The 25,195-nt window shown below is 54.6% G+C and overlaps 4 protein-coding genes across 5 annotated transcripts; 3 read left to right on the forward strand and 1 right to left on the reverse strand.

Moving 5' to 3' along the window:
• Positions 1-598: 598 nt before the first annotated feature.
• Rab1b (RAB1B, member RAS oncogene family) lies at positions 599-7,591 on the forward strand. The gene is made up of 6 exons (XM_027408634.2): positions 599-750; positions 2,271-2,343; positions 2,624-2,719; positions 2,802-2,897; positions 5,876-6,007; positions 6,103-7,591. The coding sequence occupies exons 1-6, from the start codon at positions 737-739 to the stop codon at positions 6,295-6,297; spliced, it is 606 nt and encodes a 201-aa protein (XP_027264435.1). The 5' UTR covers positions 599-736; the 3' UTR covers positions 6,298-7,591.
• Positions 7,592-8,398: 807 nt separating this feature from the next.
• Positions 8,399-14,054, forward strand: Cnih2 (cornichon family AMPA receptor auxiliary protein 2). Of its 2 annotated transcripts, XM_027408635.2 has the most exons (6): positions 8,399-8,626; positions 12,117-12,185; positions 12,588-12,635; positions 12,894-13,006; positions 13,107-13,250; positions 13,422-14,054. In XM_027408635.2, exons 1-6 carry the CDS (start codon positions 8,546-8,548, stop codon positions 13,447-13,449), a joined length of 483 nt encoding a protein of 160 aa, XP_027264436.1. In that variant the 5' UTR covers positions 8,399-8,545; the 3' UTR covers positions 13,450-14,054. The 2 variants fall into 2 exon arrangements, with proteins under 2 accessions (XP_027264436.1, XP_027264437.1); XM_027408636.2 differs by lacking the exon at positions 8,399-8,626 and having other exon boundaries at positions 12,117-12,211.
• Positions 14,055-14,419: 365 nt separating this feature from the next.
• On the reverse strand, positions 14,420-17,282 carry Yif1a (Yip1 interacting factor homolog A, membrane trafficking protein). The gene is made up of 8 exons (XM_027408633.2): positions 17,077-17,282; positions 16,199-16,410; positions 15,965-16,069; positions 15,776-15,854; positions 15,500-15,557; positions 15,184-15,339; positions 14,717-14,810; positions 14,420-14,622 (listed from the first exon to the last, which is right to left on the reverse strand). Exons 1-8 carry the CDS (start codon positions 17,105-17,107, stop codon positions 14,476-14,478), a joined length of 882 nt encoding a protein of 293 aa, XP_027264434.1. The 5' UTR covers positions 17,108-17,282; the 3' UTR covers positions 14,420-14,475.
• Positions 17,283-21,213: 3,931 nt separating this feature from the next.
• Positions 21,214-24,885, forward strand: Tmem151a (transmembrane protein 151A). Its single transcript, XM_027408637.2, has 2 exons — positions 21,214-21,291; positions 23,554-24,885. Exons 1-2 carry the CDS (start codon positions 21,214-21,216, stop codon positions 24,883-24,885), a joined length of 1,410 nt encoding a protein of 469 aa, XP_027264438.1.
• The last annotated feature ends 310 nt before the right edge of the window (positions 24,886-25,195 follow it).

Below are 25,195 nucleotides of genomic sequence, written 5' to 3' on the forward strand. Positions count from 1 at the left end.
TGAGAAGGCTCAGAACCCCTGAGCATCCCCTAGGGTGGGGTGGAATCTGGTGGAGTGAGGGACACACACATCATGCCCTGTCCCTTGAGACTGGACGTGACATTCTGCCCTTATCCTGAATTGTACGAGGAAATGCTACAGATTTGGGGGTTCTCCTAAAGCATGCCCTTACGGGGTTATAGATAGTTCCGTCTTTGAGTTCTACCCCACAATATGTTCTTGGACTGAATGAGTGTCTCGAGATGATTTTTCATGCATGTGATATTAGTGATGACAGTCCCATCCCACGAAGAACGCTTATAATTCAAGTTTTTCTGGTCCTAAATACGTCGTGCCATCTCGTTCAATGTTTTCAATCTGCAAACCAAGAGGGTGGCTGCCCATCTCAGTTGAACAAAACCATACCTACCCCGGTATGGTTCTAACCTGCGGATTGTCCAAGATACCGCCGCAGGTCGTTCAGGGATTGAGAAGACTACAGACCCCAGAAGGCAGTTCGCGGGTTGCGACTGGAGCGCACGGCCGTGTTGGTTGACTGGGTTGCGCCTGCGCAGCAGTGGCAAATCGAGTATCTAGGAGACTACAGGTTCCACAAGGCAGCGCGGGGCAACTGGAGTCGGAAGTGTTTGCGCCTGCGCGGCGCGGGCGGGGTCTCTAGGGCAGCGCGGCCACCATCTTGGAACGGGAGGCGGAGCAGAGCCGACTGGGAGCGACCGAGCGGGCCACCGCTGCCGCCATGAACCCCGAATAGTGAGTGAGCCCCGCCCGCGCTGTGTGGCGCAGCCTCGATCATGTCTATGGGGCTGTATGCTTATCGAAGTTGTCTGGCCCTGGTCAGAACTGCGCGGCGGACCCCACATCCGGGTCCCTCTTCCGCTGACCCCCCCCCTACATCCGGGTCCTGCCCCTCCCCCCGGGAACCCCTGGACCCCGGCTCAACACCCCGAGTTCTCTCAGTCAAGGCCCGGAGGCGACAGCCTCGAAGGGCAGCACTTGGAGCCCGCAGCGCCGGCCCTCCCAGGCCTTTTCGGTTGTGACCCTGCAGATTGGTCTCCCTGAGCCTCAGTTTCCCCACCGCTGCTTGACCACGGGCAGGCGGTTTGGAGTCCATCGTAATAATTTCTGGTCCCCAGAGTCGAGTACTTTCAGATTGGCCGTGAACCACTCTGCCTTTAACTTTCTTCTGAGGCCGGTTTTCCGGGCTGGCCCAGACAGAAGCTGACCAGACAAGGGGAGCCCAAGCCCCTGCTTGATTCACATCCCTGCAGGTCCTAACCTCTGGGGCTGACATTTGCCCTGCCTGGGTCGCACTATCCTGTGGCTCCCGTGTCCGTCCTTTTCTGCCCTCTCACCTTTGCTCAGGCCTCCAGTGCCACTGTCACGCGGCTTCCCTCACCTGTCACACTGCCAGAGAACTTTAGGTGTGGGATTTGCTAGCTCGCTTGGAGTGGGATTTTTATTCCTCAAACTCAAACCCTTGGAGTAGATGGCCCACATACAGTTTTGCACCCGTGTTGTCTTCTTCCCCTTCCCCGCTTCCTTTTTCTTCCCCAGCTCTAGGCCTCAGATTTCCTTGAGAGAGGGTGAAGCTCATCAGGGTTAGGAGGGGAACAGAGAAGGGAGGCTCAGGCTGTCACAGAGTCTGACAGACCTAGTCTCCAGTCTCACAGTTAGCCACTGCTTAGGGTAAGTCATTTATTTCCCTTCTCTGACCTGTGGTTTCCTCACTTGGTTGCACTGTTGTGAGGTTTTAATGAGACGATGTATTTAAAGGACTTCACACAGGACCAGTTACAGTTCAGGAAGTATTAACTGCTGCCTCCATGGTCACTTGTTGACTGCCTCTTATTAGTGACTTCATCTCAGGCTCTTTCACACTTGTTTTGACTTCATGTGTTCCAGCATTCATTTTAGGGTCCTAGGCTGGCACACTATAAGGCCTAGTGTGGGTTTCCTAAATAATTCCTACAAAACAGCACCAGAGTCTCAGCTCTGGCACCCAGCTGGTTGTTCCTTGGTAAATTGTGTTCCTTTATTTTGCCACAAAGTGAGAATTCAGACATAGCAAGCTGAAGGTGTTGTGGGCTAGCTTATTGGGGATAGTAAGGGTCTATTTTTTGTCCCTTTTCAGGACAGTGGGAGGATCTAGTGAGCACCATGACATACTAAGCAGAAGCATGCTTCCCTGTACTGTCATGCTCACTGCAGGGGCAGGGGTGGCAGAGGGAACTTCTTGCCTGCCTTCATACCTTCCCATCTTCTCTTGCCAGTGACTACCTGTTCAAGCTGCTTTTGATTGGTGACTCGGGTGTGGGCAAGTCGTGCCTGCTCCTGCGGTTTGCTGTGAGTAAGAAGCACCCCCATGATATCCACCTGGGGTCCTAGCTGGCCACTGGGAGGAAAGAGGGACAACTCAGAACACAGTAGTTGCAAGAAAGACCTGAGAACCAAGAATGAGGTTGCCGGAGCTGCCAGAAGAAGGGCCCAGGCCTCGAAAGTTGGGGTGCTTAGAACTAAGACTTGGCAGTGAGGAGCACAACAGGGGTAGGGAGCTGGAGGGAGGACTTTCAAATAGTTTTTGGGCCTGTCTGTTCAGGCTATTTGACTGGCCCCAACCTTTCAGGATGACACATACACAGAGAGCTACATCAGCACTATCGGGGTGGACTTCAAGATTCGAACCATTGAACTGGATGGCAAAACCATCAAACTTCAGATTGTGAGTATGGCTTTTCTACAGCACTGAGAGAGAAGTGAGGGTTCCCTTGTGGCTGACCTACCCTTTTCCTCCTGTCTCATAGTGGGACACAGCTGGTCAGGAACGGTTCCGGACCATCACTTCCAGCTACTACCGGGGGGCTCATGGCATCATCGTGGTGTACGACGTCACTGACCAGGTACTCCTGGACTTACCTCCCAGACTTGCTTCCTGAGCCTTGACTTTTTTGTTTTGTTTTGTTTCTCAAGACAGGGTTTCTCTTTAGCTTTGGAGGCTGTCCTGGAACTCACTCTGTAGACCAGACTGGCCTTGAACTCACAGAGACCTTCCTATCTCTGCCTCCCGAGTGCTGGGATTGAAGGCGTGTGCCACCACCGCCTAGCCTGAGCCTTGACTTTTGACTCTTACTCCTTTTCCTGTTTTCATTTCCCTTAAGCTTTCTGGAAGGTAGACACCATGCTGAATTGCTTCATAAAAAGGGCTACAAGCCACAGAATCGGATCCTACCAAGACCCTGTCATGAAGTCTTTATGGAACCAGACTTCATGGCTCCTGCTACCTTATTATAGACCTTCCAGACTACCCGTCTTTGGTGGCAGTTAGTCAGTTGGTTGGTTACTGCTGGTTCCTTGCTTCCTAAAGTCTGCAGACAGAGCAATTGGAAGGCTCTAAACAAGAAAGTGAGAAGCCCAGCGTAAACAGAAGTTCTGGAATACTGTGTCTCCTGTGGTGGGGTCAGCAGCCAGAAATTGTCCTTACAGTGTCTCACAATTTATAAAAACTGTGGTCTTTAGCTTTCCTTGGTTGCTTACCCCACAAAATGGCTCTATTGCCAACCTGACCCAAATTCCTGGGTTTAAGTGACCCTCCTCCTAAGCCTCCCTGGTAGATGGAGCTACTGGGTACTCACCCCTGTGCCTAGCTTTTGACGCTCATGAGAAGCCCCTCATATTTACACCTTAAAGATGAAGACTTGGTTCAGGCTGGGGCCGTGACTTGCTAAGTTAGTTAGTGGCAGAGGCCAAAAGCCTAGTCTCCTGATCCATCTGCTTTGCTTTTTCTGCCAATCAGTACTGGGCTGGGAGAGTTCCTGCTTTGGGGGGCAGTGGCCACGTAACAGATACTCCTGATCCCCGTGCCTTCATCTCCCAGCCCTTCTAACAAGCTAGGTGAGCCAAGTGCCACTCAGATCACCAAGGCTTTAATTAACTGTTAGATCCAGTCATCTTCTTGCCAAGATTGACTCCTTTGACTTTGTACTGTTTTCTTCTCTTTCCTCAAAAATATTATCTGTATTAGCCCTTGTCCCCCAATAAGCAGACACTCTGCCAGTGAGCTACAACCCCAATCCCTTTGGTCTCTTTTTTATTGGCTCACCCTTGCTACCCATTAACCCCACATTTTCTGCATCCTAACTAACTCCAGCCACTTCTGTGGTTTGGCTTTTGTCTTGTGTTCTGGGACTCTTGATGTATGTTTTGAAATTCTTATGTCCAGACAGATGTCACATGGGTTCCATCTCTTGTGTGCTTGCACTGGCCCCTGGTGTCTGTAATGGGAATAATCTTCATGCTCTTACCCGGTGAACTAAATGGTGAGGCCTCTGTGCCCTAGTTTGCTTTCTGTTGCCACAGTAAACACCAGGTGGGAGGAAAGGGCTTGGCTCATCGGGTAATAGTCCATCATCTGATGAAACCAAGGCATGAATTCAAGCAGGAGCCAGGGGGAAAGGTGCCTACTGTTTTGTTCCCCATGGGTTGCTCAGCTTGCTTTCTTAGACCACCTAAGGCCACCTGCCAAAGGGTGACACTGCACAGTGAGCTGGGTCATCAACCATCAATCAAGAAAATCCCTATAGACATGCTCACATGACAGTCTGATGGAGGAAGTTCCTCAGTTTAGATGCCCTTTCCAGATGCTTAGGTAGGTTTGTGTCAAGTTGAACAATGCTAACTAAGCCAGGCGGTGGTAGCACATGCCTTTAATCCAACACTTGGGAGGCAGAAGCAGGCAGATTTCTGTGAGTTCAAGGCCAGCCTGGTCTACAGAGCGAATTCCAGGACAGCCAGTCTACACAGAGTAAACCCTGTCTTGAAAAACAAAAAATGTAACTAGTATACCTTGTTTCCTACATGAAGAACTTCTTTTCCAGAGGTGTTAGTAACTTGCCTCTGATGTCCCAGTAAAGAAAGACAAAGCCCTTTCTCTGCCTTCAACTGCCTCTATGAGCTCCATACCAGCTGCAGGATTCAGATTCTAGTGCAAGCTTCTCCATCTCCCCTGCCCGCCTTCTGCATCCTCATTTTGTAATATAATTCTTGTGTGACCAGAAAACTTCCCTTCTCCATAGTTAGTCTCAAGACACCTCTATTCTCTCCCCATCATTTCAGATCTGTCCCTTCATAATAATAGCAGTAATGAGGATAATAGCAGCTCTTGCTAATTGAGCACTTGTTATGAGACAGGCCTGGTGCATTCATTCCTCGTACAAACAGCAGCTCTGCTGGGAGGTATTATCTGAACAAAAGAGGAAACTGAGACCCAGGTCAGGTGACTAGATATCTGAAGTCACATAGATGATCAAGTTTGGACGATAGCCTACCGTCTAAACCTATTCTCTTCTAGATTATTCTAGCTACTTCTCCGTTGCTCTGCATTTTGTTAGTGTGATCTAATCCTGCCCAGACCCTATTTCCAGAACACAGATAGACTCCAGTTACTCTTGAGCTGAGAAAACCCTCACTGTCTCATGGGCATGCCAAGTTTATACAGGCTAAGACCTTTTCAGCTCTGTCCTGCCTACCCCTTACCATTTCCTCCCAACCTGCAACCTGGTGTTTTCCCACTTCCCACTCCCCAAAGACACCACACCCTCCCATCCTAGCAGATGCTGTCTCCTCAGCTGGTAGCTTTTGCATTAGTTGAGTCCATGCCTGCAAGCTGGAGTCAGCCACTGGCTGGTGACTACTCTGTTCTGGTTCTAGTTCTTGGGTTGCCACATGGAAGAGAACCAGGGGGGAAACTAAGCCTGAAGTGGGGGAGACTTGAGTTGTATCCCCATGCTCAGGGCTCCTACCTTTCCCTCAAAGGAGCCCTGTTCTCCAGGCCTGGCTAGACTGGGTTTGGGAGTTCAGTAACTTTGGACACTGTGCCTAGGAGTCCTACGCTAATGTGAAACAGTGGCTACAAGAGATAGATCGCTACGCCAGTGAGAACGTCAATAAACTCCTGGTAGGCAACAAGAGTGATCTCACCACCAAGAAGGTCGTGGACAACACCACAGCCAAGGTGAGCAGGGCCAGCCCTGGCTGTCAGGGGGCCAGGGCTCACTTCCCTTCACCCCTTCTCTCCCTTGCCCTTATCTCTTTTTTTCCCCTTGGCAGGAATTTGCAGACTCTCTGGGTGTCCCCTTCCTGGAGACGAGTGCCAAGAACGCCACCAACGTTGAGCAGGCATTCATGACAATGGCTGCAGAGATCAAAAAGCGGATGGGGCCAGGAGCAGCTTCTGGGGGTGAACGGCCCAACCTGAAGATCGACAGCACCCCTGTGAAGCCAGCTAGTGGTGGCTGTTGCTAGGAAGGGCACTTGGGGAAGGGACACCTTCTCCAGATGATGCCCCTGGAGGGGCAGGAAGTGCCTCCCTCTCCTAGGGCATTTGAGTCTGTGGCTTTGGGGTGTCCTGGGCTCCCCATCTTCCTCTGGCCCATCTGCCTTCTGCTCTGAGTGCTGTCCTGTCAGGGCCCCCTTGGAGGACATGCAGAACCTGTGGCAGGGGTGGTCACAGGAACTGCTCTGCTGCTGCCTCTAGGTACCTTGAAAAGATGCCCACCATGCACCTTTCTTTGGAATGAGGGCTCAGCTGTCTGTCACTCACCCCCATGTATGCTGCACTGGGCTTCTCCCTCCCTCCTTTCCTTCCTTCCTTCCTTCCTTCCTTCCTACCTTCCTTCCTTCCTTCCTTCCTTCCTTCCTTCCTTCCTTCCTTCCTTCCTTCCTTCCCAGTAGCTGAGGGCCTCCCTGCCTCTGCTTCCCTGGCTGCAGGCAGTGGCCAGGGGATCCAGGGTCTCAGATCCAGGGTCCTGCTTCGGACCTCAGGACAGGCAAGGGGGCTGCAAAAAGCCAACAGCCCACTTTTTCCTCACCCCTGCCTCCCTCCACCGCTCCCACACTCAGCTTGAGCCGTCCAGCTACTGTTGGGTCTTGAGCACAACTAGGGTAGGTGGGCGGATGGCTGTGCTGGGCCTGTGTCTCAAGCCCAGAGGGAGCCTGCTCCTGCCTCCCCCTGCCCTGCCAGAGCCAGGCCTATGTGCTGCCTGCCCACCAAGCCCCTTTGTCCCTGAGAAAGGCGGAGGTGGAAGGCCCACCGTGCCAATGGCCGGGCACCAGCCTTAACCCTTACTCTGCCAGCACCACTTTCTTCCCCTGAGGCAGCACATCTGGCTTCTAATCCCTCCGTTCCTCAGAGCCTGAGGGGGCCAGACCTACTTCTCTGGGGAATGTAGGGGCCACTTGGGGTTGTGGGACTCTCTCCCCTTCCCCACTCAGAATCCCGCCCCACCCCCACCCACCCCCCCACCCTCTGGCACAGCTTCCTGCAGAAAACCTTTGGTGATTACCTGAGAAGCCATGTCCTTTGTGCTGTGGTCTTGCCAGTCTCACCCTCCCCTCCCCTCCCCTCCCTTTCTCTCCCCTCCAGTGTGTATTTAAAATCCCTGGGCTGCCCCTCTGGGAGGGAGCCTCTTCTCCCAGGTTCCCCTTTGGTGTCATGTCAGGCATTTTGCAAGGAAAAGCCACTTGGGGAAAGATGGAAAAGGATGAAAAAAATAAATTTCCACTGGCCCTTGGATAAGCCGAGGGTTTTTGCAAGGAAGCTGTGGTGACTTGAGTGGTCTGTGGTCTGAGTCCGGCTTTGAGTTTCTGGATGGAACTGGAATCCAGAGTTTGATGTGATACATAGGGGGTCCTGGCTCAGACTGCCCTAAGTTTGTTGGTAAAAGCCCTTGACCCACATTCTGGGGCTGGTAAAGCCTGCCATGCTGCTGTGGGATGTCCCCAAGGGCCCAGCACGGTTCTGTCAGAGGACGGCAGGCTGGAAGCCATCGGGTGATCCACCATCAACACCCACTGGATGACTTGCGAGGCGTGAAGTTGGGCAACAGCTGGACCCAGGATAGGGCTTTGGGCCCCACAGATGTACTGCATCGCAGTTGGTCTTCACCTCCAGTTCCCCTCTTCTGCTTCCTCTCAGGCTTCAAGCCAAATGCCAGCTATCCTGCATAAGTCAAATGCTTCACTTGAGGGCCTGCCTCAGCCTGTCTCCACAGCCAGCACTGTATGTGAGGATTAGAGACGAAGTACTGAATGTGGCTGTGGTGGGATGGTTGTGTGAGTCTTGAACTAGGACCGTGCGGCCGGGTCTTCTGTGTTCTGACGTGCAGCGGTGGCGGTGCTGGGCCGTCCCAGCTGGCAGAGGCTGGCGGAGGGGCCACTCCGAGCCTCAGCCCCGCCCGAGGCCGCTGCACAGCGGCCCCGCCCCCGCTCCGCCCCGCCGGCTTCGCGGGCTGGAGAGCGAGGGAGCCGCGGGCGAGGGATCGCAGGATGAGCGATCGGGGCCCGGGCAGCCGGCAGCGGACGCGCCCCCCGAGCCCCACGGCCCGCGCCCCGCGTCCCCCACGGCCCCGCGGCCCCGGTCCTGGACGCGCCGCCCGTGTCCCTCGAGTTCCGAGGGCCATGCCCGGCCGGCCCTAAGTGTGGGCCGGGGGGCGTCCCCTTGCGCCCAGACCCCGCGCTGGCGCCCCCCGGGCCGCCGCCCGGCGCGGGGGCCATGGCGTTCACCTTCGCAGCATTCTGCTACATGCTCACCCTGGTGCTGTGCGCCTCCCTCATCTTCTTTGTCATCTGGCACGTAAGGCTGGGCTCAGACTGGGGGCGGGGTGGGGGGCAGTGGGCTTAGGGAGCAGGCTGGGAATGGGGCGGATGGCCTCAGAGCCCCGGGGAAACTTGAAGGGTCTTTTCCACTATCCCCCATCCATTGGTTTCTGTTCGCTAACCGCCCCCCCACCCCCGCGTCATTAATACCCCTGTTGTCGGCTTCCTTCCCCGGGGGTAGCCCCCCTTCCTTCACCGCCCCCGCCTGTCTGTGGGTATGTCAGTAGGCCCTGACCCTCTCCTTGCTTCATCCAGTCATTGGGTAGGGGGCGGAATTCTTGATCCTTCTACATCCTCATCCGTCCACCCCCGTCTGTCCATCGGGCAGTTTGTCTGTTCCACACACACACACACACACACACACACACACACACACACACACACACACCTCCTTTGTGGGTTTTTCCAACCAGTGTGATGGAGCCGGTTGCTATGGCAACTGCATCTGTTTACAATACCCGCATATCTTGGAACCCATTAACCCTGTCCCCTCCCGGACCCTTCTCTGACCTGAGGGACAGATTTGAAGTAGCACCAGAAACCTAACCCCACCTTGTCTCACTTTGGGTAACCCTCCAGTTCCTTTCCGCTTTCCAGCTCCCTTCCTATTCCCACACGCATGCCCTTTCATGTCTTTCATGCCCCCCACTCCTGGTCTGCCCTCACTCTGGCCTAGCCTGACTCTTCAGAATGTCTGTCTCATCTCATCCTGATAGCTTATCCCTAGAGAGGATTCTTCTACCTACTTCTCTCCTGGGCCCTCCCGAGGGCCTCCTCTACCTGGGCCCTTTCTCCTCACTACAGAACTGTGAGCCTCTGGCTCACTGTTGGGGTCTTTGTCCCCCCCTTTCCAGCTTCCCCTCTGCCCTGCTCTGAGGTTTCTGCCCCAAATGAGTCCCATCCAGGCCTCAGTCTGTTGTAGCTACTAGCACTCTCTGTGTGCACCTACACAGAGTTCACTGGTCTTTCATCCTCTCCTAGGGTCCCTTATCTGACTACAAACAGCCTGCCTCCCTTCCTCCTCGCTTTACCTGCCTCTTTCCTGCTCCCCCACTTCCTTTCTTCCTGGTACTTGCTGCATGCTCCCCGGTAGTCCCCCTCTCTGGGGGGGGGGGATTCCCCCATCTCTCCTTTTGCCCTCCCGTCTCTTTCATGTACGCCAAGCCGCTACTGTATGAAGATCCTAGGCCCAGAGTGTCTCCAAACATGTCCCTGTCTCTAGCCCTATCCCTCACTTTGTTCTAGTCTTGATCTGAGTCTTCTGGCTCCTTTTGCTTTTTCTTGCCCTCTGCTCTGTTTTTCTATTCTTCAGTCACCTCAGATCCAGTAAGATCTTTCTGAGTGAGCTTCCTGTCCCAGGCTCAGGGCTTTGGACAGTCCTTTCTGGGCAGGAGAGCTTGGTTCCTAAGAACCAGAAAGAATGAAGACACACAGGAGACAGCTGGCTCCTGAAATTCAAGAAGCCCACTTCCCACTCACATGCCCCTCTTTCTCCGATAGAACCCCTCTTCTCAGGAGATTCTCAGTGCAGCCTGTATAGCAGCTGCAAGGGAGTCGGGCTCCATAAGACCCAGACTTTGCCCTTGCAGGCGACCTGGACTGAGGTGAAGTCTACTAAGGTTTGGAGCAGCATCTTTGTTCTCTCAACAGACCATTCTGGAACCCCTACTACTATGAGCCACTATGCTTCTTCAGCCTTTTAGCTGGGTCATCTTAGCTAGCTGGAGCAGTTTCATCGTCAGGAAAATGGGCTTGTAGACATGATGTCTGGGAGAGGAGATGTAGGTCTCAATCCAAAGTTGTTAAGAAGTAGAACCTTCTGAGCCAGGACCCCAGGTCCTACTAGTCACTAGGCAACCCTGGTGAGTGACATGTGTCAGCTGTCACAGCGGGGAATTGTTTGTTCCGGGGTGAGGGAGATGCTGAGTCAGCGCCAAGCAGCCTGGGGGGGGTGGGAGGCTTGACACCCGCTGCCTGCTGTTGGTGCCAGCTCGGGGGCAGACAGCCGGCACCCTTCCGCCCCTGCTGGACCCTGTTGCTTTGCCTATCAGGCAGGCAGCTGCCCAGAGTCAGAGGACTTGGGGGAGGGGCTCCAGATGGCTCCAGCTCCCTCCAGGAAGCCCATGTTCTTTTCCTCTGAACCGTATGGGGTCTAGGATGTTTGGGGGTGGTGGGCCTGCTGCCTCATTCTGGGGATAGAGAGAAAGGGAAGGGACTTCCCTTCCCCCTCAGTCAGGTTTCTTTGCCAGCCTGCCTCCCCCAGGTCACCAGCAGGTCCTTCCAGGTCCACACTATCATCTCCTCAAATATCTGCTACCTCAGGAGTTTCCCCACTTGTGCGTACACTGCCATCCCTGGACACCACAACAGAAGGCTCTTGGGACCTTTCACCTTCACTCCCCCTACCACACAGGCCCTTTGGAGCTGGCTACTAGAGAGCACTGGGGTGCATCTACACCACTCCGTTTCCATGGTCACCACCATGAACCCCTTCCTGGACTTGAACAGGCCCTTCAGTGATCTGAGTATGACAAAATGGGTAGTAATTTTAACTGGATTACAAGTTTACCACTCAGTAGCTCTGTGGCCTTGGACAGGATATCTAACCTCTATTTTCTCCTCTGAAAGTCAGAAATGAAAATAATACTTACACTTAAGTCATTAGGTTGTTCCAAGTGTTCAGTGAGCTGACAGAGCCTGCTGGGTGGTTATCTTGGCTGTGTCTGTTATCCAGCTTGTATCCCCACCAAACCTAAACCTAAATTTGATTGCTCCACTTGATACTTTATAATCGTCTGGGACTCCCTCTACTCTTGTGTCGAACCAGTCTCGGCTGGCTTTTCAGGGACCGGCTCTGTTGACCTTTCCAACTGCCTTCTCTCCTTTCTTCCCATTTTCACACAACCCAGCCCCAGGAACCGCCGAATGTTCTTTCAACCTTCTGTGCCTTTGTGTCTGTTATTACCACTGCTTGGACTGCGTTTCTCCCATTTGTTCACCAAATGCTTAGTCAGCTTGAACCCACCAACCCATATGGAGTCCCGCTCTACCCCTCAGCACTGATCAAGAGGTCTCTCCCCAACCCACTTGGGTGCCTCCTGGACAAGCGCTGTGTTCCTACTCTTCAGGGCTCCTGTACTCAGCGTGAGGCCTGGGAGAGGAGAGGCCATGTCTTGAAACATATGGGGAGTGCAGTAGACATTAGGACTCCATTGTTGACTGCTGTGTGAGCATGGGTCAAGACCTGTCCTGCTTCTTCTCTTTGCAATAAGTCCATATGTCAGGGTCCCCAAGTATAAATCCCTAGCCCATTGAAGTTCAGGCACACATGGTGTGTGTGTGTGTGTTACCATCCATCTCCCTTCAAGAAGCCCATGTTCTTTTCCTCTGAACCATCTGGGGGCTGGGGTGACCAGGGTGGTGGTGGGCCTGCCCCAACCGTAACAGGCACATGCCCTTACCCCCAGATCATAGCCTTTGATGAGCTGCGGACTGACTTCAAGAACCCCATCGACCAGGGGAACCCAGCGCGGGCAGTAAGTGATACATGTGCTGTGCTGAGGTGTGTCCGTCCGTTTGTCTTTCTGTCATGGGTGGAAGGTGGGGATGGGGGTCGGGAAGATGGGGGTGTGATGTGGAGGGCCGGTGAGGTGACCCTGCCCTTTCCCTGTTCCCGCCCTCGCAAACACCTGGAGCTGGCTTCAGGGCTCGGGATCCTCCTGGTAGGGCAGCCTTTTCCAGGCTGCCGGCCGTTGCCATGGAGATGCGGGTGAAGGCCCCTCCATGGCGACAGTCGCTATGGGGACGCGGCTGCTTTCCTGAGAGGAAGACACCACAGAGTGCTCTGGCGCCATCTGGCGACCACATGTGGGGCCATGGGAGGCGCCCTGGTTTCTGCTCCTTGGCCTTCCTTATCTAGGCCCTTTCCTTCCCTACAGCGCGAGCGTTTGAAAAACATCGAACGCATCTGCTGCCTCCTGAGGAAGGTCAGTGTCAGGGCCGGGGTCAGGAAGCTCCGAGCTAGTGCTGCCCTCACTCTCTGTAGCAGGCAGCGAGCCCTTCCTCTTCAGCCTGTGTGATCCACTTTGCCACCTAAGAGGGTGGGAATGGCAATCCTCTAGAGGCCTTGTAGTTGTGAGATCATGGTGGGTTGGCGTTTCCTAAACCTCATTACCCCTCTGTGCCATTGAAGCTTGGGTTGGACCTGGCAGCAGGCCTTTGACCTCTCACCCTCACTCCCCCAGCTGGTGGTCCCGGAATATTCTATCCACGGCCTCTTCTGTCTGATGTTTCTGTGTGCAGCAGAGTGGGTGACCCTGGGCCTCAACATTCCCCTCCTCTTCTACCACCTCTGGAGGTGAGGGCAACAGCTACCGGGGGAGGGCGAAGATGGGAGCAGGGCAGGATGAGGGTCAGACCTGGGTAGCTAGAGGGAACTCAGACCTCCCTCGCCCCAGGTACTTCCACCGTCCTGCCGATGGCTCTGAGGTCATGTATGATGCAGTCTCTATCATGAATGCTGACATCCTCAACTACTGCCAGAAGGAGTCCTGGTGCAAACTCGCCTTCTACCTGCTCTCCTTCTTCTATTACCTGTACAGGTGAGGTTTTGGCCACAGCAGCTGGAAACTAGGCAAGGGGTATCCCAGATTTCAGGCTCTCAATTCTCAGTCTCTCCTTTTGCCCTTGAGGACCACAGACAACGCAGGGCATGACTGGGAGGGTGGCAGGCTTTCCCAGCACACACGCTCACAGTCTCATCTCCCCCACAGTATGGTTTATACGTTGGTGAGCTTCTAAGGGTAAAGCCGGCCAGGGAGCAAGCCCAGAATGGACCGGACGCCTGTGCACCCCTAGCCCTGCCCTTCTGGCCACAGAGGCCTCAGCCCTGGGGAGACAGGGGGCACTGGTGCCTCCAGCCTCTCCACCTCCCCAACTGCTGCTGCGGGGATCCCCGCCTTCAGAGCTCTCCCCCTCCAACTAGGGCCAGGCAAAGCTCTAAACAGGGGTGAATGCTCCTCTGCTAGCCTGCAGCTGGGCATGGCAGTTGTCCTGGAAGGGGTAGGACTCCCAGTCTTGTCCATTTCAGGGGAACTTGGGCCCTGCCACCAGGCAGACCTTGATCTTGGAAATTCTGGGCAGCCCCCCTTGGCCCTCACCCTGAAGCTCCCCCTGCAGGTGGGGGGGCACCTGCACCAGGAACGAGCAGGCTCAATATGGGGGCAGCCCCATCCCTAGTCTGCCCTCTCCCCTTCCCCAGGCTCTCTTTCCAACCCAGTCTCTACTTATCCCAAACCCAGCCCATCCTGTCCCTTGGTCCTATTTTCTATGTTGCCTGGAGGAGTCCGGCACCCCCTCCCCGGCCATTTGTGACAAAAGATGAATAAACTACTGAGAACGCACAAGCCCCAGTTCTGCTCCTGGAAGGCTTGAACAGATGGGGTTAGGTGGGGTCATCTGAAGGGGGCGACCTGGACCTAAATCCCCAGCACACCCAGTCTCACTCACTCTGCCAGGCCAGGCTTTTCTCAGATGTGCCTGAGGCCTTAGAGGTCTCCTCAGCCATTCTCCCACCCTCCCTTTCCAGCTGTGTCTGATGCAACCCTTCCAGCTGTTTTTCAAGGCTGTATAAAAGTCACCTCCAGGGTGCTCTCGCTGGATCTACCTACCCTTCTCCTAAACATCCCCAAGCTGAGGCTCTTGGACAAAGCAGAGGCCCAGAGGTGTCCATGGCTTCCCTTTGGGCCCCAGGAACCAGGGTCAAGCCAAGTCAAGGAAATCAAATCTTCAATGTATGGAAAAATCAGTGCCACCTGGGACCAGGTATCACCGGACCAGGTGGAAGGTCAGCCAGTAAATGATGAGGGGCTGGAAGGCAGCTGCTCCCAGGGTCAGGTAGAGCTGGAGACGCTGCCCAGGGGCTGGGCCCCCCATGCTGTCAGGGCCCAAGGCTGCAGTCCGCAAAGAACGCACCTAGAAGAGAGGAGTGCTGAGACTGGGCCAGGAAGATAAATGTGTCCCAGAGCTGACGCAGCAGAGGAGAGGGGAGGGACCACCCCATACTCACAATGAAGTACATAAGCGCGGATGATGTCCAGGCCAGGGCCACATAGTAGCCATCGCTGCCGAAGAGCAGCCCTGTGATCACACTGAGGATCATCCTGGGGGTGCAGGAATGGACTGGTGATGTCCAAGGCCTAAGCCTGAGACTGGCCCTATCACCATGGCCTAGAGCCACCAACACCAAGACCCATGATATCAGGCTGTCCCTACAAGGAACCAGACTCCAAATGGATCTGCAAGGTTTAGGGCTCAGCCCCACGACCTGAAATCTCTCTTCTGGACTCCCCAAGATAATTCATAAATCCTCAACCTCTTTCAAGTCATTAGCTCCAGGAGGAGACTGTTAGAGTAGAGCTGGGGGTTGAGATGGGGTAAAAGCATCTCTAGCTTCACAATGAAGGCTGCAGCTACACAGGCTCAAAAGCTGGGGCCGCAGACCCTTCGAGCTACTCTCAGACCACAGACACTCACCCCACATATTTGTAACCGCTGTAGGCCAAGAGGTGGAAGGTACTCAGTTCACTGCGTACAGTGGCCAGGTAGAGGCCCAGAAGCAGGGCCAGCACCTCCATGAACACCCACACCAGTGCTGTGCTGGCACACAGGCCCAACACCTCTGGGGAGAACCTGCAGCCATGGGAGAAGGTAGGTCAGAGTGAGCCATCCTGTAGCAGGTGTGAGGTGAGAGGCTAAGGGTACCACTGGGTGAGCTGGTACCTGGCACAGGACCCGACACAGATTCCCTACAGAGGAAGGGAGATAAGCCAGAAGGGGGGTTAGCACCAACCTTTTCTGAATGCCCAGTGCCGTCCCAGCCAGCAGCACATAGGTGATGAAGGCCATGGCTACCAAGAGGAAAGGAAGTATTTAGTCTGGCTTCCTCACCCAGAGCCCCTCATTAGACATTCAAGTCCACTGATACTCTAGCTTCTCCTATACTTCCTTCCCTGCATATGAAAAGCACCAGGAATGGATCCTGGGTTATTAGTTGAGTCTCCTTTTTCCTAATGATGCTTCAAGGCACAAGTACCCCTGTGTCCCCAAGCCCACATCAGAGACTCACTGGGGATATAGAGGTCAGGAGCATTGAGGTCTTTCCGTGGGGGCAGAGGCACATCATGACTGTATTGCATTTTCCAGTTCTGGCAGTGACAGGGGACATGTAAGCAGGAGCAGAGGAGAAAAAGAGAATAAAGGGATTGAGGTTTGAGGACCAGGTTATCCGAGAGTTGGGAGAGGCTTGCCGGCTCACCTGATGTGTGTAGGGGAAGACCAACAGTCCTAGCTTCTTGGCTACATAGGCTGTGTCCACAGCAAAAAAATACTTGAGTTTGTTCACAGAGACAAAACGGTGCAGCTGGAAGTAGAGAAAGGAGACTGTGGGTGTGTTTCTTCCTAAACGCTGCTTGGGGAGTCAAGTGGGATCCTGTGACATCCCAACCCTAGCCAGAAACCCTGTCACCCTTTCCCTGAGCACAGGCCACACCTCTTTGTGCACTATGTCCTTCCCTTGGGATGCTATGGAGCTGCCATAGGCCATAGCCATATTGGCCACTGGGTCTCCAAGCAGGTGGTTGACACTGAAGGCTACATCAGCTCCTGGGGCTGGGTATCCGCCTGGGTGGCTGGAATAGCCACCACTTGTATCATCGAAGAGAGGAGGAGAATCTGGAGCTGCCCGGGTCCTGTGCTTGGAACCTACAGGTGTGGAGGTACCAAACTAGATAACAGAAATACAGAGCAAGAACTCAAACCATTGCCCCCTCCCGAGGATGAGAAGCTGTGCATGGTCCTGGAACACCAAACAATTGTTGAGGAAAAGTCAGGATGCATTTGAAGAAAGATCTCCTCTCCTTTTGGAGCAATCCGTTACTACATTGGCGGGGGAGGGGGTACCTAGAAGTGGCTGTCCCCTTGGGATTTCTGGGAAGTCTCTGAAGGGAGATGATCCCTGAATACTAGAGTTTGTATTCAAGCAGATGTTTGCTTGAGTGCGATCTCCGGGAAAGACATCCCTTAACAAACCCGGGTAGAAAAGACAACGCTGTCTACTCCGAGTCCCTGGAGTGGTCAGGAATGCTGCCAGAGTTATAACAGAGAAAGGAAGTTCTGGAGGGGAGGCCGGTTCATGCAGGATCGGACTTGGGGATTCCAGTTGTGCTATCCAGTCTAATCTCAGGACTGGCCAGCAAGGGCGAAGTCCAGGACACGCTGTAGTGTGGCAGGGCAGGAGCCCGAGAGACACGTCCCGCCCTAGGCAGCAGCCACCGCAGGCCCTCTCCCTCCGGGCGGGCGAGCGGGTCTCGCAGGGGATCTGGCGCCCTGCTGCCAGGCCGCGCCCCGCCCTCCCCACTACTCACGCACCGTGGGCTCCGTATCCCGAGTGATAAGCCATGGCCACGACGATCGCTCGACCTAAGGGCTGGCTGCTCTGAGTCGTGGGTACAAACACTACTCAAACAGTTGCTTCTCTCGCTCAACACTGACCGAAGTTACCCGACAGCCCGACACGTCCCAGGGCTGGCCGATCGCGGCCGCCATGTCCCTGGCGTCACACTCCGCTGTCTACTATTGGCTTTTCGGAGGAGCCGGTTCTGCCCCCGCCCACTTCCAATTGGCTACCAGTGAGCCTTTGCCCAATCGGATTTGGCCATAGTCAACTTCCGATAGGTAGGGGGCGTGGCTATTCAAGACGTTCTCCGATTGAGCAGGAGACTTGCTAATTCGCGCCACGACCAGCCAATCGTTGGGAAGGATTTGTCACTTAGTTCCGCGTCTGCGCCGAGGGGCGCTGGAAGCTCCTCGCCACGACTACGCCGGCAGGAAGAGTGAGCTCCGGACCGACACCGCTAGTCACCCTCAGAGCTGGCTCCGCCACAACGAAGGCCAGGGGGAATGTGGCGGTCGGTCAAGCGCTGACCCACCCCTGCCCGTCTTGTGTTCTTTCCTCCAATTCATTCAGTCGTGAAGCGGAGCCCCGGCCGGCTAGAATGTGGTGGTGTTGCCTGCGCTAAGCGAGTGACAGCGCCGTCCAGAGCCCTAAAACGCTGACTCCTCCTCCGGCCTCCCACTTCTTTCCGAGTAGGTGCTGTCCGTCAGCCGGTGCTGAAAATGCCCTTTAGCGTCCAACTGCTTATCTGTAGGAGTCTCTGCGAGGTGTCTTTGAGACCGCGCTCAATACATCGTGTGCACGCGCGTCTACACACACACACACACACACACACACACACACACACACACACACACACACACACCACACACACACACACACACACACACACACACAGTCTACACACACACACGAGTCTACACACACACACACACACACACACACACACACACACACACGGGTCTACACACACACACGGGTTAGAGATCAGAAACTGAGACCCAGAAGATTCGAAATTCTGAAGATCTGGTGGTATAGATGGGGCAGGAATCCACACTGGGCCTTGTCCCATTGCTTTTCCCAGTGGTCTGGCGGATTTGGGAGGCAGAAGTGTGCTGATCTGTCTCCTGAAGGTGCATTCGAAGCTCCTTAGTCATCACCAGGATCTCAAAGTGAGGCCCTTAAGCCTCGCTCCCAGACTCTTCTTCCCATCCAGGTTATAACCACTCCCACCCTCATAGGAGACAGTCCGCAAGAGCCCATCTCTCACGGACACTGTTCTCCAGAGAGCATGACACACACTCTAATACTTGGAATTGATTACTTAGTGTTCAGTTACACAAAATGAGACCTTCCTGCTCCCCAAACTCAGCCCATGAGATAACAGTCCATGGTTTTGCTGCTTTTGCTCTTCCACCTGGGATGCCCTTTCCCTTCCTATCAATTTGTCCAGCGCCTTTAAGAGTCACATTAGCCTGCTTGTGAGATAGTTCAGCAGGCTGCCAATCCCAAGGACCTAAATTCAATTCCCAGGCCCCACATAGTGGAAGAAGAGAACCAACTCCCAAAGGTCATCCTCTGACTTGCACAATTGCATTATGGTTCAAGTGCATTCCTTCACATACATCCCACCCAGAGAGAGATTAAAAAAATAAATTTACATTTTAAATGGGGGTGGTCACTGTAGCTCTTACAGAGGTGCAAAGAGAACAGAGGCCTGATCCTGGCCCAGAGTGGAGACCAGAGTTTGGGTTCTGAACCCCTCTTTAGCCAGACTTTTCCCTGGGTAGCTTCTATGAGGGACTATGTCATTCTCCACATCTATGTCCTCCTGGTACCCAAGCATACTAATTACACATAGAAGATAAACAGCAGGAGCTGGAGAGATGGCTCAGTGGATGAGAACACTGGCTGTTCTTCCAGAGGTGCAGGGTTCAATTCTCAGCACCCACATGGCATCTTACAACTGTTTGTAGCTCCAGTTCCAGGGGATCTGATACCTTCACACCAATGCATATAAAATAAAGGTTTAATTATTTTTTATTTTTTGTTTCTTCTCTATTTTTTATTTAAATTGGATAAAAGATTGTTTTACATGTCAATCCCAGTTCCCTCTCCCTCCCCTCCTCCCCTGCCTCCCTTAAATTATTTTTAAAAAGAAGATAGCCTGCAAACACCTGTGTCAAATAAGTAAACAAATGGGGACAGTTGAAGAGATGGCTCAACAGTTAAGAGCACCTGGGTTGGATTCCCATCATCCCACGGCAGTCCACAGTCATCTATAACTCCAATTCCAGGAGATCCAATGCCCTCTTTTTGGCCTCCATGGGCACTGCATTCATTTGATGTATAAACATACAGGCAAACACCCATACAGACGAAATAAAATAATTTTAAAAGGCCAGGCGGTGGTAGCTTACACCTTCAATCCCAGCACTTGGGAGGCAGAGGCAGGCGGATGTCTGTGAGTTCAACACCAGCCTGGTCTACAAGAGCTAGTTCCAGGACAGCCTCCAAAACTACACAGAAACCCTGTCTTGCAAACCAAAAAAAAAAACAAAAAGAAAAAGAAAAGAAAGAAAAGGAATAAAATTTAAATGTAAACACAAAATAAAAAATAATCAGGTGATGGAGGTGTTAGTATTCACCTGTCCTGGCCTGTCCTTGGGGTTCAGACAGGATACACCCTCAGCTGCAGCCAATAAGAGCACCACCTATGCATATTCACTATGTTCCCTTTTAAAAGGGCCCTGCCCACCTCCTCCCCTCCTCCTGTCCTCCTCTCTTTCTCTTCTTTCTCTTTCTTTCTTTCTCCCTCTCCCCTCCCTGTACCTCTCCTTCCTCTCTCCTGCTTCTCCTGTCCCCAGAGGCCAGTCTCCCCACTTCCCTTTCCCCTTTTTATGATCCCGTTCCCTAATAATAATAAAAAAGCCCTCTGCTTGAATCCTGTCACATGGCATCTTTCTCTTGAATACCGCTTTTCTTAAACTTCAACAGGTGTCGCATGCCTTTAATCCTAGCACTTGGGAGGCAAAGGCAAGTGAATCTCTGAGTTCAAGGCCAGCCTGGTCTACAGATCGAGTTCCAGGACAGCCAGGGCTACACAGAGAAGCCAAGTCTCAAAAACAAAAACAAAAACACAACAAAAAAACAAAAAATAAATAAAAAGTAAACACAAGGACAAAATCATTGCTTTATATCCGTTACATCATCTTTTAATGTTCAAACAATCTTGGAGTTGCCCTTTGTTCAAACACACAATGACCAGCCCACCCTGCGCTACAGCTTCTTCTGTCCTACCCACTAATTTTCTGGCTTGGGGGCCAAGGTCTAGACCCAAGCCTGGGTGTGAAGAACCCAGCCCCCTGAGGGCTAAGGAGCAATCCTGGGGCTTTATGCAACAGGGAAAAGGCTGTCCCAGTCAGGAAAAACTTGTTCCCTTGCCTAACCAGACAAGGTTTGCGAATTTAATCCAACACTTTTCCATCTCCATTTCTCAGAAAACCTGAGTTTACGCGTGGAACATGATGGTCAAAGGTCGTGTAGCCTAGAGTTCAGGAGATGCCCTAACTCCAGTCAGTCCTCCAGCCTTAAGCAGAGCCTAGCAAACGAGACTAGCGGTTCCCTTCTGGATATTAACAAGCAAAGCTTCTGGGGTGGAGTCTGGGTGGGTTTAGCGCTGGACCCATCCCCTCCAGAGGGACCCCGCAGGCGCCCACCCACCTGCAGAATCACCCAGCTCATTGCTCGGCTGGGGAGACCCGGGCGCTATAGAGCAAGGACTCGCTCAAGGTCGCAAGCGCGAGCTCAGCCAGAGAAGGCAGTCGTCCGGCTGCTCGGCCCGGGCTTCCCAGAGGCAGGGGCGTCCGCGGTGCCAGGCGCAGCCAGCGGCGCTGCCGGTGCCGCGGGGGCGGGGTCAGCGGAGGGCGGGGCGCCGGGCACCTCCGCCGCCAACGCCGCCGCGCTCGGGCTGTGCTCGGGCTGGGTTCGGCGCACTCCACAGCGGCCGCCGAGCCGAGCGGACGCCCCTCGGGGCAGCACCGGAGCCCTCCGCGCCCCACCGCTTATCATGCCCGGGGCCCGGGCCCGGCAGCCGGAGCAGCGAGGACACCATGCCGGAGGGCGAAGGTGGCGACTGTGGGGAGGTGCCCGCAGCACTCATTCCGGACAGCGAGCCGCTGCGGGAGGAGGTACCGGGGCGTGTGGTGGGGACCGAGCCGGGGCTGGAGAGAGGTGAAGGGGACAAGCGGAGGGGCGAACCCCAGAGAGGGACTGAGAAGGAAAGTCCCTGAGCCCCTCCGGGAATGACGTCATTGGGGAGACAGCGTTCTGGCTGGGGTCGCGGCTTCGGGGTCCGTAACCGTAGGTCAGGGCAGAAATGGTTGAGCAGGAGTGTAGTGGGGGAGACCTGAGCCCTCGGCGCCCCCTCAACCATCGTCTCCGGCCCTGTGACGTCAGCGCCTGTGGCCCCCCACGCGTCCCTGTTCCATAGCGCAGCCTGGGATGCTGTCCCCGACTGCCAGGGCCATGGGGTCAGGCCCCCAGTCCTGCCCAGTTGCTCACGAGGTGTCGGGGCGGTGCCTGCAATGCAGTAGCTGTAGCACGGACTGGGGGTGGGGGAGGGAAAAAGGGAAGAGAAGGGAGCGGCTGCGGATACCCTGCTCTCCCCCACTCCCAGGTGAGGACTGAGGGATCACTCCAGTGGTTGAAATCCCCAGAGCCCCTCCTCAGCTCTAGCTAAGAGGATGTGCCAAGTGCAGGATGATAAGTGGTAGTGTGGAAAACAGGGTGGTGAGTGGTCTGTGTGTGTGGTGTGTGAGAAAGAATTGTGGTGTGTGTTCCCTGTATCTTCTTCAGTAGGGACAGATATACCCTGTAGTTAGGTGAGGCTCTGGTGGGTTCCTTGCCTTGGGTCTTCAACCAAGAGTGTGGGTGTGTATGACTTCATGCTGTGCCTCTGTAGTGTGTGGCTAAGTGTGGATTGTGGGTGTCAGGTTGCCATAGGGTGGAGTAGATGTGCATTGTGGTCAGGTGAGGGTCTTACATGTCCAGGTGCCAGTTATAACATGTATGTGCTTGAGTGTCCTGTGGTGAAGGGTTGAGTGTCTGAAGATACCTTGCTCTGGGCATGAGGCCTGTACTCTGAAAACAGGCAAGGGTCTGTTGTTTCTTGGATGAGGGATGGTGTTCCTTTGTGGTGGGTGGGTCCATGATGAGCATGTGTTGGGGTGTGGATGAGTGGGTGTGTGCACCTGGCTGGTACAGGTCTAGGTGGCAGAATGCACCTATAAATTTGATATAAATGGGAGCAGGCTGCCCTGGATGAGACTGAGGGCAGTCCTCTCTCCTGTTGGACCTCTCAAGGCATGGTGGGACTGAGTAGGTGACATTGCCCAGAATCTCACCTCTACACTTTCACCTCTTCTCTCCCAATTCCCCTTCCTCTTTCCCTCCCCTTTTCTATTGACACCAGAGCTGAGGTGGCCAGGCTGGTAGCCCTACCAGCCATGGAATATGTGTCAAGCCCCTGGGTCAAGAAGCGGTCTCTAGTGCCCAGCAGCTTGTGTCCCACCTCCTCCCTTCACACAGATTGGGAGTGAAGGTTGGGCCTCCATCTGCTCCTAGCCTGAGACTCACACCTCCCCCATTCCTCTCTCTCTCTCTCTCTCTCTCCAGCCTCTCCCAAGTCTCCTGCCATCCCTAGTGGAACAAGGGACCAGTGGGAGTCTCAGAGTAGCAGCAAAAGTGATTATTCCCAGGGCTAGACCCTATGCTAACAAATTCCCACATGTGATCTTTTTGAATCTTCAACAACCAGAGGTATGAATGACTGAGGAGACAGTGCTAAAGTAGAGGAGAGGTCTGTCCAAGCCACACTGAGTAGAAGAGCTAGCACCTCAAAGCTGTGATAGCTGGCTCCATAGTCTCTCTCTCTCTCTCTCTCTCTCTCTCTCTCTATCTATCTATCTCTCTGTCTCTCTGTCTCTCTGTCTCTCTCTCTCTCTCTCTAACACACACACACACACACACACACACACACACATACACACACACACACACACACACCGATACCTGCCACATCAGCCTCCCAGACCACTAGTAACAAAATCCAGACCCAGAGAGGATAAAAATGTGACCAAATGCACACAGCAAATTAGAGACAAAACAGAAACTACCGAAAGTCAGATTTCTCAGTAGTTATAGAGATGGGGACATTTCTTCTCTCTTGTGCTCTTAGGGAGTTAGGGGGACTTCTGACTGAGAAACAGCAGGGCTCAGGGGAGACAGGCTCAAAGCAGACAGACAAGGTTTGCCACTGTGACACTTGCAGCAGAATAGCATCATCACTAGAAGCTTCAACATCTTCTATAAAGTGGACCCTAGGGTGCTCCCTCCTTCACACAGTGGGCCTCCACTGATATGTGCCTCTCCTTTCTCTGCCCATCCTGCAGCAGCGGCCCCTGAAGCAGTCCTTGGGAGGCTCTCTGTGTCGAGAGTCTCACTGGAAGTGCCTGCTCCTCACACTGCTCATCCATGCCTGTGGGGCTGTGGTGGCCTGGTGTCGCCTGGCCACTGTGCCCCGCCTGGTCCTGGGGCCTGAGGCAGCCTTGGCTCGTGGGGCTGGCGGTCCACCACCCACCTACCCAGCCAGTCCCTGCTCTGATGGCTACCTTTACATCCCATTGGCCTTCGTCTCCCTCCTCTACCTCCTCTACCTGGCAGAGTGCTGGCACTGTCATGTGCGGTCATGCCAGGCGCCTCGCACTGATGCCAACACCGTGCTTGCCCTGATCCGTCGGCTGCAGCAGGCTCCACCCTGTGTCTGGTGGAAGGCCACCAGCTACCACTATGTGCGCCGCACACGCCAGATCACCCGCTACCGCAATGGGGATGCCTACACCACCACACAGGTCTACCATGAGAGGGCGGACAGCCGCACAGCTCGGGGTGAATTCGACTACAGTGCACATGGTGTCCGTGATGTCTCCAAGGAGCTTGTGGGCCTGGCAGACCACGCGGCCACACGGCTGCGTTTCACCAAGTGCTTCAGCTTCGGCAGTGCTGAGGCCGAGGCCTCGTACCTCACGCAGAGGGCCCGCTTCTTCAGTGCCAACGAGGGCCTGGATGACTACCTGGAGGCCCGCGAGGGCATGCATCTGAAGGACGTGGACTTCCGTGAGTCCCTCATGGTCTTCGCAGACCCCCGCAGCCCACCCTGGTATGCCAGAGCCTGGGTCTTCTGGCTGGTGTCCGCCGCCACCCTGTCCTGGCCACTGCGCGTGGTGGCAGCCTATGGGACAGCTCACGTGCACTACCAAGTGGAGAAGCTTTTCGGTGCCAGCTCACCGCCCCCAGGAGCTGTGCCCAGCGGGCCGCCTCTCTCTCGAGTGGCCACCGTGGACTTCACAGAGCTTGAGTGGCACATCTGCTCCAATCGGCAGCTGGTGCCCAGCTACTCCGAGGCTGTGGTCATGGGTGCCAGCTCTGGGGCCTACCTGCGAGGCTGCCAGCGCTGCCGACGCTCAGTCAGCAGCAACTCCCTGCCTCCTGCCCGGCCCAGTGGGCCTCGCCTGCCCTTCAGCCGCAGTCGCCTCTCACTGGGTGCTGGAGGCCGGGCCACCCCAGGGGTCTTTCGCAGCTTGAGTGGAGGTCCCCTGGGACGCAGAGGGGAGGACACTGAGCCTCTGGAAAGCCCTCCATGCTATGAGGATGCCCTCTACTTCCCGGTGCTCATTGTCCACGGCGACAGCGGCTGCCGGGGAGATGGGCAGGGTGCACTCTGAGATACCCACCCCCTACAGCCCCAGAGCACCCCTCTCTCCTCACCATCTCACCATGGGCTTGGATGTCTGAATAATTGTCAAAAATAGGAAAGAAAACAGACCAGCCATGCACAAGGGGTGGGACCCTTAGGCTAAAATGCAGTGACTTGTGGTCCTTTGAGGAGGAAGTCAATGCCGCCTAAGTTGAGTCTGTGATGTCCCCAGCATGGCTCCCCCACCATTACCGTGTTCTCCTGTGGTAGCAGATGATGCTGGGCAGGGAAAGAAGCATCCAGAAAGACCGGGGTGGGGAGGAGACCTGGGTGAAGCT

The sequence above is a fragment of the Cricetulus griseus genome, chromosome 3 (assembly GCF_003668045.3).
Source record: "Cricetulus griseus strain 17A/GY chromosome 3, alternate assembly CriGri-PICRH-1.0, whole genome shotgun sequence".
Lineage (NCBI taxonomy): Eukaryota > Metazoa > Chordata > Mammalia > Rodentia > Cricetidae > Cricetulus > Cricetulus griseus.

What these genes read in the sequence shown, in the direction of transcription:
- Rab1b (XM_027408634.2), top strand. An exon ending in GCCTGCTCCTGCGGTTTGCT is followed by an intron (nt 2,344 to 2,623) that starts GTGAGTAAGAAG and finishes CCAACCTTTCAG; the next exon opens with GATGACACATACACAGAGAG. An exon ending in AAACCATCAAACTTCAGATT is followed by an intron (nt 2,720 to 2,801) that starts GTGAGTATGGCT and finishes CCTGTCTCATAG; the next exon opens with TGGGACACAGCTGGTCAGGA.
- Cnih2 (XM_027408635.2), top strand. Translation starts at nt 8,546, where the DNA reads ATGGCGTTCACCTTCGCAGCATTCTGCTACATGCTCACCCTGGTGCTG. An exon ending in TCTGCTGCCTCCTGAGGAAG is followed by an intron (nt 12,636 to 12,893) that starts GTCAGTGTCAGG and finishes TCACTCCCCCAG; the next exon opens with CTGGTGGTCCCGGAATATTC. An exon ending in TTCTTCTATTACCTGTACAG is followed by an intron (nt 13,251 to 13,421) that starts GTGAGGTTTTGG and finishes TCTCCCCCACAG; the next exon opens with TATGGTTTATACGTTGGTGA.
- Yif1a (XM_027408633.2), bottom strand. Translation starts at nt 17,107, where the DNA reads ATGGCTTATCACTCGGGATACGGAGCCCACG. An exon ending in CTCGGGATACGGAGCCCACG is followed by an intron (nt 16,411 to 17,076) that starts GTGCGTGAGTAG and finishes CCACACCTGTAG; the next exon opens with GTTCCAAGCACAGGACCCGG. An exon ending in GCACTGGGCATTCAGAAAAG is followed by an intron (nt 15,340 to 15,499) that starts GTTGGTGCTAAC and finishes CCATGGCTGCAG; the next exon opens with GTTCTCCCCAGAGGTGTTGG.
- Tmem151a (XM_027408637.2), top strand. Translation starts at nt 21,214, where the DNA reads ATGCCGGAGGGCGAAGGTGGCGACTGTGGGGAGGTGCCCGCAGCACTC. An exon ending in GCGAGCCGCTGCGGGAGGAG is followed by an intron (nt 21,292 to 23,553) that starts GTACCGGGGCGT and finishes CCCATCCTGCAG; the next exon opens with CAGCGGCCCCTGAAGCAGTC.